The sequence below is a fragment of the Haliotis rubra genome, unplaced genomic scaffold (genome assembly GCF_003918875.1).
Source record: "Haliotis rubra isolate DU_JTF1 unplaced genomic scaffold, ASM391887v1 Scf391, whole genome shotgun sequence".
Classification (NCBI taxonomy): domain Eukaryota; kingdom Metazoa; phylum Mollusca; class Gastropoda; order Lepetellida; family Haliotidae; genus Haliotis; species Haliotis rubra.
Genome location: NW_025767070.1, coordinates 853,712 through 865,396, shown reverse-complemented (window position 1 = coordinate 865,396; position 11,685 = coordinate 853,712). Strand labels below are relative to the sequence as shown.

Genomic DNA, 11,685 nt, shown 5'->3' with positions numbered 1-11,685 from the left:
GAACTTGTTTTGTAACAGTTACTGCAATGGCATTAATCGTATCTTTGTCCCGTCATAATTTATGTCTGGGGCTGGGGGATGTGGTGATGATGATTTTAATGGGGGTCACCCATCTTGTTTGGGGAGATAGAGAGGATCATCAATTTTGTACACATGTACTAGGCCGGATCAGCAATCGGAAATCGGTTATCAAACAAAAAATTAATAAGTGGAAATGTCGTAAATTAACATCTGTATTCTCAAATGAATAGATTTGTTTCAGGTTGATTTTGGAAAACTGCACAACACAGGGAGCTCACAATCATGCGCAGGCTTAAAGTGTTTAATGAACACACAAAATGATGAATTTGGGTACGATGGGAGTTTTGTACATAGGGAAGAGTCAAAATCTCATGTTTCCCGAGTGCTTGTCTAATCATAATGTGTAATCTCTACTCTGCTCTCTCCTGAGTGTACCATTCCACTTCCATCTTTAAACAGAAGACGTTTAGTAACGCAAAGATGTTGTCCTAGACACTTGAACACCCGTGTATGTCTATCAAAGCTGTGCAAACGAACCATGGACTGGTACGACAACAGTATGCTGTATCAGTCATGTGTTCGGAGCCTCAAACGATGTCTGCACCACGCAAGGCGTGACTGACACATGGACACATCGCTGGATGTTGGGTCCTCATGTTGTGCCCCCTCAACCGGCTGCCTACAGTTTTGCCACAAATTGATCTCAACCAAGGAATAGATGGAGCAACTAACGTATCAGCGTCTTAAATTAGTTGATAATATTGTGTTATGCAGAAATGTGAGCTAGGAAGGTTATATACATGTGGATAATGGATGTTTATACAAGTTTAGTTGATGTTTACAGATAAGGTTGAAGAATGAATCCTGATTTATCCACATATACAAAACCAGGGGATGAGCAAGGAATAATGAGTATAACAGCACAGTGATTAAAATGGATAGATTGATTGATCACGGCGAGAAGTTTTAAGATGGGTATCTATACTATGAACAGTGTATGTGTGATTAAGATTGATATTTTACTTATGAGCAAATTGTAGGCAGTTGGGGTGGAATAATAACCTTGATCTTTGTGGATAGTTGGACAGTTAGTTGATATGGATGTCTTCAGTAGGTTTCCTGATCTTTTATGTGGCTGAATTTGTGGAAGGTACGTTGATGACAAGTACGTCAGTCAGTTTTTATACTTCAACCTGTATCTATTGTTTAAACATCAATATAACAATATCTAACACTGTATAAACATCACTTATGAGCATGTTATCATTGAAGGGATACTAAGCATTGAATGTTATCGTATATGACAAAAGAACTGTTTTATATTCTGTAAACCAGATACCCGAAAATGGGCTACACTGGCGACAATTGAATAATCGCATTTTTGGTGGGAATTCCATGTGTTAGAGACTTCTTCAAGACAAACAATCGCAGGTGGAGCTACGTTATTTACTTCAGGAATTTCAGCATTGCTAGTCTGAGACAACAATTGATTTGCTTGCTTGTGGGACTTGTGTACACAAATCAAATCCTAGCCATCTTATCGGAAATTGTTCTAGCAGCATGGTTGTTTTGTTTTGTTTTTGGTTGCATAACCGTGATGTTATACTAAATATTCATTTTCTGTAGTACTAGCGTTAAAAGCCTAAACACGATATTAATTTGTTTTTTGCTGATATGAAAGCTAAACACTTATAATCACGTAATAACATATAATATTATTATATAACCGCCTCAACTGTTTCATATTTAGATCTATTCGTAAATATTCAGAGTGACAAAAAAACTCTCCACAAGGCTGTATGACAAAAGGGGTGATTTCAACATTCCAATAGTCAGCTTCCCTTTCATGTCGAGCAATATTCCTACAGCTCCAGCCTATGGTGTTTACATTTCACAACTGTTGAGGTACAATCGAGCATGCTCTTGTTATCAGGATTTCAAAGAGCGCCATGGCACTCTTGACAGGAGTTGTTTGTTCATAGATGCACCATTCAAGGCTCCAGTAGGGCTTTCAAGAAGTTTTATAGTAGACATGTGGAAGAAATGTCCAAATTTGATGAATAAGTGACAAAAATCATGTACAATCGACTCTGCTTTTGGCGGAAATTTCTTATGTATGTGGAAAGGGTTTTGTCGCTTCTATTAATACTCACTTCTGCAACTGACTTATATTCCTGAATTTGTGTGAGTGTACTTATTCATCAAATGAATACACCAAGTACCAAGTATCATTTCTTCTGATTTCTAAGCACAAAGACCGGTTCAGGAATGATTTTCACGAATATGAGTAGGTCTTTTGAATATTTTACTAATAATATTGGTAATTTCCCACTCTAAATACTTGTTTTAATATGTTTGTAATAAATGATTGAAACACACAATTACTTTGAACTGTATATCTCTTTTAAAGTGACAAAACACTCGCTACATAAGAAACATGGATTATCGGTTGGCAATGATGCCAGGTGTTCGCGAAATCGTGACTGTCTGCATGAGGTTAGTCCTGTCTGACGGTATCGCTGCATGAGTCTGGTGACGGTGACAGCCAAGCGTTCTTGCAACGTGGATGTGAGAGGCTCCCATTTCGATCATTCCGATAGCCCGTTCTCGTTGTCGCAAAATTAATCGAGCCATCCTTTTGGTGTTTTTCAAAATAAAATAACAACCCAATTGCATTGGATTTATACCCGTTTGGCATTTAATTTTTTCGCTTTTCGTGAAAAACATACCAACCATATTTGGACAAAATGGTGAAAAGCATGTATTGCATGTCTTATTTCCAAGTGGAAAACTCATTGTTGCGTTTGGGCGATGTGTTTTCATGTGATGGTGATTGCAGCTGAATTTGACATTTTTGGTAAGTTCAAATTTAAAGTGGTAACGTTTCGTTAGCCCTTCAGTTTACATTAAATTTACAAAATGAAATGATTATGATCATATCACTTTCAGATGTAAATTGTTAATAGTTTAACAAAATGAAAACATTGTCGGTGATACACTGAAGTGTTACTGAGGTCAAATGTAGTAGTTTCACAACACAGAATTATTGTTTATAGCGTTGTAGTTAACAGCTTTCATAGTGTATTCCCTCTGTATTTGTTGGGGGTAAACATTTGCCTTTCATGAATTTAAGCCACTACCTGACACTGATGCACAATGCGATCTGAGCGCTTTGACTACTGTACTAGGGCAATACTATGTTAAAGTATGGCAGATGCGATGATCTTAGAGCTCTGGTAGCCCTGTTATTGTTGACAGGGATTAATCAAGAGATGCTTATGAGAAAGTCGGAATCATTCAGTGTGCTCTGTACTCATATGATATTTCTTTTGATAACAGTTTTTATATAGGCCTCTATATACACTATGAAAAGTATGTCACTTACCTGAACAAATACTATAACACAGTTGAAAAGCGTAGTAAAAATAATACATCCGAACATGTTTGATTTTTGGATATTCAATATATGACCATTGAATTTCCTGCAGAATAATTTACAATATATACCATATGTTCATGTTCACAACAATGTAAAGGAAGGTTAATGTTACAAATACAGTAAGCATTGTTTTCTAATTTTGCAGAATACGTACAAGGAATGACTTCATTGATAACAACATGTATCAGTTTTCAAAGGTCGTTTCACTTAACCTGTAGCTTTGAGGGTACAATGTGTGAACCCATTTCTGGTGTCCCCCACCGTCATATTGCTGGAATATTGCTAAAAGCGCTTAAAACTAAACTCAAACACTCAATGTAGGTCTGATTACAATGAATATTGTTGTTTCTGCTAATGACGATAGGTCTTTAGGTCATTTCATATTTGTCACAATGACTTCAAGTACGCCTGCAGATATGTTTGTGCACAGGCCACGCCTTCTTCTGACATGCCCGGTCACAGTAGAACACAAGGTGACATCCCGTGCATTTCTTGCACTCTGATGATGTCCTGCCACAACTGTCACAAGAATGGGTGGAAGGCATGGAGGCCTGGGATGTCATATCCTGGTCCCTGGAGGAGTCATGTTTTCCAAGAAAGGTCTCCATCATTGATGTAAATCTTTCTGAAACATCGTGGAAAATAAGAAATAAACTGTCTTTAATTAGTTCGTGGAATGGTTCAAGAAATTGTTTCAGTAATTGATCTCACGTTCTGATAATGAGATTTGATCATATTAACTGCGCTGACAGTGATGGACTCACTGCACTTATTTGAACAATTCACTGCCAGTCAAACGAGCCACTAACATTTACTGATGTAAGGGATTTAAAGCATAACACGCAAACACGTACAGTCAGGTAATAACAAACTGTAACATATAATATGTGTCTGTGATATGAGTATGACAAAATTTACATTCGTTAAAAGGCGTTTCTAAAAGAAGAAAACAACAGTATGGCAGACATACTCATGACATCCTCTTCTGTAATCCCCGACAGATGCATATTGTACGTCTGATAATCCATGTACGGGTACCTTGCTCTCAAGTATGTTCTCATCACCCATCTCGAGTCTGGTTCCTGGCAGTAGTCTTGGGCTCTCCGGTAAGAGTTCAGTTCCAGAATTTGCATCAGCATTGAAAACCCCTGTGCGAACATTTGCTGTATTAGGAATGTGTATTGTATCTAGCGATGGTCAATATCCTGCATTCAGATATTTACAAACATATTATCACTTTGATGATTGTAAAAAAATTAACAGATGAACGTAGTTACCGGTGCCAAATATATGGAATACTGTGGATCCAATTCCATACTCCCCACGAGCAATAGAAGGAAGGGTGAGATTTCTTCTTGGCTAATTTTGTCTTTCGCTAGGAGTTGCGACATTTTGTCCATATCTATGAAAGTCAAAAACAGCGTTGGTTTATTCTCATATATCTTCAGACCCTCCAGATAAAATCTGTTGTCGACTCTGATAGACGGATCTGCTTGACTTGGAACTCTGATGGCCACGATTGTTGGTACCTGTTGTTAAAAGACAACAGCACATTAATATATGAGGGCGGTGGAATCAAAGTGTTTCAACACAATGATATACATACAAACAGAAAAACGTAACTTGCACAATAAAAAAATTGCATGAAATTATTTGAAAAGTTATACAAATAACCCCTTCAGCACTTTGCATGAAATTTGATGTCATGTATCGCGCGTGGCACGTGCACTTGAGCACTTTTTGACTCCTGAAGTTCACACACCTGATATTGACAATCGAAGAACGGTTGATTATTCTAGCCTCTGAATGTTGTGGAATACACGTTATTTTCAATCTAAACTGCGTGTACGTCACGCCACTGCTTACAGCAAATCAGCATCACCGCGTTGTTGGTATGCTGGAGACTGGAATGGCCCAAATTGAAGTGGCCAGACATTTTGGTGTCCATCTAAACAAGATTTCTTCTTTGTGGAGACGTTTTTAACGTAATTGGGACACGAGAGAATAGCCCCTGACCGGCCGTCCATGCGTGACGTCACGTCAGCAAGACAACCACATTCAACTGACCCAAGGAATCGATTCCTTACTGCCAGTTTGACTGCTCGGACCATGCTAGGCTTACGTCCAATCAGTTCCAGGGCCTAGATTTTCGAAGCTCTCTTAACGCTAAGATAGTCGTAAGTGCAACACATTAACATTAACTTACGACTATCGTAGCGCTAAGACAGCTTCGAAAATCTATGCCCTAGACTCTACGGAACCGACTGAGGGAGCACAACATCCTGCAATACGTCCAATTATGCTCCAACGTCACCGACAGTCATGTCTTGCCTGGTGCAGACAACATCTACATCACAGAAAACAAGATTGGGAAGGTGTTTTGTTCACTAACGAGTCGATATTTCATCTACACAGGTCAGATGACAGGCCAAGGGCGTACAGACGCCTGCGTTGTTCAACGTCGACAGTTGGTGGTAAGAGGCGTTATGGTATAGGGAGACATCACATCTTGTGGTCGGATACAACTTGTCATTGTCAATGTGACAGGTCTGCAATACAGGGATGAGTTCATTGGGGCTCTAGTGCAGCCGTTCATTTAACGATAGAGACGTAACTTCACGCTTCAGCAAGATAATACACGTCCACATGTTGCTCGTGATGTGACAGATTTTCTGAAATTGCAATACTCCCCTGACCTACTGTATCTTCCGACCTGTCCCCTATCGGCCATTGATTTTAGCTGAATTGGGGCAAGCGTTGGTTCAGACATAGAACAATATTCCTCAAGCTTACTTCAATAGATTAATGTCGCCTATGTGCTGTCGTTGTCAAGCCTGCATCAATGCCAATGGTGGAGACACACGATACTGAATTTGTGAACTGACTTTTGACTCCACATTATGGGCGTGTCACGATGCCTTGTGTCAAATCATACATATTTCGATATTACCCTATCAACAGATAAACAATGATTAAGGAAAAGACCACAAATCATGTTGTTATCTCTTTTTTTTAAATATGGCATAACATCCAATAATGGATGTCAAAACAAACCCTGACCAATCTGGATCTAAGTCGATGGGGAATTCCCAAAACCATCATGTTAATAGAAATTGAAACGACACATTTCATTCCTTAACAATACGAAACTTTCATAGTGAAACATCATAAACAGATGAAGCATAAAGTTCAAGTCAAAAGAGGCATTTGCAGCATTGTTTTCATCCATGCATCAAATGCAGAAAACCACATGTCTACAATAAAACCTTTTGAGTGCTTTAATAAAGCCTTAAAGGCCGGACAGAAAACCTAAAAACACCCAATGGGTTGGCTACTCCTCAACAGTGTAGATGTTATCTGCCCATGAGTGACAGGACTGTAACGGCTAGTGGTGCCTGGCAAAAGCCTGCCGATGTTCAGGGTTAACCTTGGAATCTACTACTAAAATAAACATGTGCCTTACAGCAAATGATCACTTAGTTTTGATGAGCATATTTGAAATTTCAAATTGTATTTATTTTCTGAAAATATAATCTGTGTCAGCATCACAAAAGTGTAGAGCTCTAAACCTGCACGGCATGGGGTCAGGGGAGTAGGGAGGGGGGCATGACTGAAATATGAAACCCTGAGTGAAACCTCACCCAAAACTAACCTACTCACAGGCTTGTTTCTATGAAAACGCACCTCCTCTGGCCAAGACTCGTCGAAAGCTAAAAATCCTGATGAAAGGACTTAGTACATATCTTCCTCAATGGATATGCTGGCATTATTTGATGTCATTTAATATATTATTTGATGTTAAGTTATTTCTAATGTCAAGTTGTTTTTTATATCAAACAAATAATGTTGTGATGCTGAGGCAAAAGTTGTTGTGACATGGAATATTTTCTTAGGCAATCTTGTGAATGAATGTTTTTTTTCTGGGCGTAGTGCAGTCTGAAGTGGTGCACAAGTCAGAAAACACTTCTTTTCATCGACACCGGGAGTTTTCAGCAAGACCATCTCCATAGTGGCCGTCCAGGCAAAAAAAAACCCGATGGACTCGAACCACGGACATAATGGCACAGACCCTTGCAGTCAGTACAAGCTGGCAAAAGAAGTGAATCTGCCATAATAGATCGACGACATCAAGGCATCTACGGCATCCTTGCCAGACGGCCTATCGTGACACAAGACCATCGACGTCGACGTCTTCATTAGAGAAGACAACGCTTGCAATGGGGAGCATGTAATTGAAGAAGGAGCGCAGGTGAACGTTACATCTGGCCATGTGTTCAGGAATTGGATCGTGTTGAAGGTATGGGTGATGTGGGGTGAATTAATCAGCAAGGACGACGCCTACGATTGTGACTGAGGGGAACTTGAGTGCTGTGAGGAACCGACATGAGATTTTGCAGATGGCCCTTTACCATATTAAAACTAGTCCCACCCTGGAGTGACATTTCAACACGACAACCACATTAGACCACATGTTGCTTGAGTTGTTCAGAAGTATCTTTTTCAGAACAAGGTTACTGTGTTACCCTGTCCCGCTAAATCCCCTGATTTGTCACCAATTAAACAAGTCTGGGAAGAAAAGGAGCGATACAAGGAAACAGCTAGTGCTGTGATGTGCCTTTGCTTTCGATCGTGCTTCATACATTTCGTACATATGGTTTTCACAATTCATAAGATTAAATGAATTACTCGTAGTTTCAAAAGTGTGCCATACTTCGTTGAACATATGTATATTATTGTGGATTCTGGGAACGGACTCGACATATATACTCAAAGGCAAAAGTTAGTGTGATTGACTTGAAGTTAGATATTTAATTTACAACTAATATTTTTATGATGAAACTGTTTTTAATATTGCAAGAAAATCATTCCAAAATAGGATTGCAAATGTCACATTTTAAACTTTTCTGGCGGACACATGATAATGAAGTCACAGTGAGAGAAAGGTCAAAATGAAATGCACACAGTTAAATAATGTGAATGCCCAGGATGGGCATTGATGCATGCTTCAAATCTGCGCCTCATAGAGCCAATCAAACGTCCAAAAAAGTCTTGTGGAATGGCATTCCATATCTGTGGAAGCACCTGGCGGAGTTCCTGAAGCGTGACTGGGGGTTTGGCCAAGTTCTCAATCTCCTCTCCATTTCATCCTAGACGTGTTCGATCAGGGACAGATCTGGGGATTTAGCGGGCTAGGAAAGGACGTTAACATTGTGCTGTGCCAATAACTACTGGACCTCCCTGGCGACACGAGGTCTAGTGTTGTCCTGCTGGAAGATCATTCCTGGACCATTCTGCTGGAGAAACGGTATGACGACTGGATTAACAATTTGATCTCTGTACCTGTGGCCCGTTAAATGTCCATTGATGACAAGCAAAGGTATACGTCCAGCACTCGTTATCCCACCCCAAATCGTGACTCCATCGCCGCCAAAATGGTCGGCCTCAAGGTCACAGTTCCTTGCATAAAGCTCACCATGTCGTGGGGAGACTCGGGTTCGGCCATCAGCACAGTGCAAGAGGAATCTGGACTCGTCAGTGAAGAGAACATGCCTTCACTCACATGCTCTTCACCGCAGATGTTGTCTGTACCACTGCAATCGTAGACGTTGGTGACGTAATGTCAAAATTTGTCGTCTGGCAGGACGTCTAGCACGTATCCCGAGCGCACCCAGACGCCTGCGAATGTTCCTTTGCGATATCCTGTTGACAATGGCACAGTGTGGCTGGTTGGAATCTTAGGCGCAGATGGGTGGTTCGAATCCAACGATCGTTGCGTAGTTACAGGTGGACGGCCACTTCGGGAATGGTCTGTGACGTCGGCATTTTGTTAATAATGCTTCCACAAGCGGCATATGGTGTTCCTGTGCACGTTAAGCTGTGCACGTTAAGTGTATAATAAAGTATATTTAAGCGCGTTGTAAAATAACTCTCGTTTATATGTACAAAGGTGTTGATCACACAACTTTTGCCTTTGATTATATATTTTGAATTAATATACAATTATCACAACTGCAAGGGATTCTTTCTAACATCACACTGTGTTATGAGAATGTGTGTTTGTTTTTTTGCAATTTGTAATTTATAATATCACATTGATTAAGTGATAGTTATTTTGGATCACAATGTTCAAAGTTTTGAGTGTGGGTTTTGGCTCGCATTTCGCATCATATATGTTCAATGGCAATAGTAATTTTAGCGGTGCACTTTTTTGAGAGCGCTTCAGAGTTGCCTCCCTTGGCTGGCTTTATTTTGTTTTGACTTCCGGGTCTTGTCACGTCGTGTGTTTTCCACTTGGTTCCATGACGTCCTGACGGAATAATGATGGAGCCTAGCTTTGCTGGAATGCTCGGGAACTGTGTAAGAGCTACATAACGGCTGGTTGTTGAGTTGTACGACGGGACTTTTCACATGATTGGATTTATACACATCTGTCTGCTATCGTCGAGTTTCTCAACATTTCAAGATTGACCGTACTTGCCTTCTGTCAGTGTAAACAACCTTCAGTCAGTATATCTGTTCTTACTGTAAATGTCAGGACTCTGGTGAGTTGATATCTTATATTTGTGACCCAATACTTTAGATTTATGACTCATTGCATTGTACTAGATATCTGAATTGTCATTCATTGTAGCCTGCTCATTGTTTGCTCAATAAATTATTGAATATTTTAGACTTGTCTGTCTTCTATTTTGCTGGTTCAAAGGGGACTCTTAAACCTTTTGTCACGGCAAATTATTAACCGTAACAACTGACCCGGACCTCAAACGAACTAAACTTCCATGTAATGATCGCTTAGTGAGTATTTGGGGGGATTTAATGAGGAATCTAAAGATGATGTGTACTTACGCCAAATGAAAATGGAGCCGTTTTCATCAGGTATAAAACTATGGTCTGGAACTGTTGCAATGGTGTGGCATTCTTCAAATCTGGTACAGGCCCAAGGTTCATGCATTGAACATAACATCTAATTAAGGTTGCTCCAAACTGTGATGGTGGAAAGTCTGGATGATTCACAATGAAGCCTGCATCAAGTTTCTTCCACGGTAAAAGTCGGTCACCTTGGGTGAAACTGGGATCCTTTTTGGAAAGAGCTTCCTCTTTTCCTGGATAGTGTGATTTTCCTGGACTTGATGTTGACACCGCACCCAAATCGAAGTGTCTTACTAAAGCATGTACACCTGATAATAGGAAATGGACACGACAGATATAATAATGTGTAACACAAGTTTTCAGTTTCTCAGGCACGCATCGGCAACACATTCACATTCAGAAAACAATCCGATCTTTTAACTGAATTTAAAATGCAGAAGACACATGATGTCCCATTTCAGGAAAACATGTTATCAGCACTTAATGTTGCAGGTAGCTACATCGGAATTTGTCACTGACAATTGTCCTTTTACAGATGAACCAAGTGAAAGCAACTGGTCTTACCCAAGACGACTGCAACGTGTGGATCTCCTCTGTCTATGTCAGTTGTGAAGGTTCCATCTTTCAGCAATTCTGGATCAGTTTTTATCTTCACCTGGTAGTGATCGATGTCCTCGATTACAGTCTTCACCAGTGCATGAAAAGATGAAACTTAAAGCATAATGGCATTTTGCATCGCAACAGTGTGTCACGACAAATGTGAATGACCCCAAGTGATAGAGAAGCAACAAAACCCTTTCCTGATCCATAAGAAATCTCTGCAGAAAGCAGAGTCGATTGTATGTTCGTTCTTAAATGACAAGTACACACCAGTTTCTTAGAAACACACACCAACTACACCTTACTCAGAGAAACTGACTTGTGAGCCCTCAGTTATATCAATATAAACATTATCTTGATATGCAATGGAAACAACAAGTGGAAACATAGTGACAAAGTTTGACTTACAAACGTGTTTCCTGAAGAAATGTCTGAATCTGCAGGTGCTTCATCTGATAATACAGAAATCCATTTTCATGAAAGAATAAGTAGCAATGTATAAAAATGGGCACTGTAACCTACCTCGAAATGTAGTGCCCAGTTGAATGTTGACATACATAGCCACTTCACAAAGTTGCAGTGGCTGTATTGGAACTCAGATTCCAACCTAGTGATGTGTGGTTGGACAAAACACTGACGAGTCAGTAATATTTGCCAAGTACTTGCTGATGAGTGGCAGTTGACAGTGTGAATATATGCAATTAAAGAGCAATAAGCAGCATTGTCAAAGTAAAACAAGTTACAAAGAATGAACT

The 11,685-nt window shown here is 39.9% G+C and overlaps 1 protein-coding gene across 5 annotated transcripts in view; it reads right to left on the bottom strand.

Moving 5' to 3' along the window:
- Window positions 1-2,696: 2,696 nt before the first annotated feature.
- Window positions 2,697-11,685, bottom strand: part of LOC124286789 — a 61,540-nt gene continuing 52,551 nt past the window's right edge. For 3 of the 5 annotated variants that reach the window (XM_046723222.1, XM_046723224.1, XM_046723223.1), the window contains exons 9-14: window positions 11,339-11,382; window positions 10,895-11,015; window positions 10,307-10,638; window positions 4,738-4,989; window positions 4,431-4,608; window positions 2,697-4,085 (exon numbers count right to left, since the gene is read on the bottom strand). In XM_046723222.1, the coding sequence (XP_046579178.1) occupies window positions 3,859-4,085; window positions 4,431-4,608; window positions 4,738-4,989; window positions 10,307-10,638; window positions 10,895-11,015; window positions 11,339-11,382 (1,154 nt within the window). In that variant the 3' untranslated portion in view covers window positions 2,697-3,858. Of the gene's footprint in view, window positions 4,086-4,426; window positions 4,609-4,737; window positions 4,990-10,306; window positions 10,639-10,894; window positions 11,016-11,338; window positions 11,383-11,685 lie in introns of all 5 variants that reach the window. The other 2 variants (XM_046723219.1, XM_046723225.1) reach the window with 2 other exon arrangements.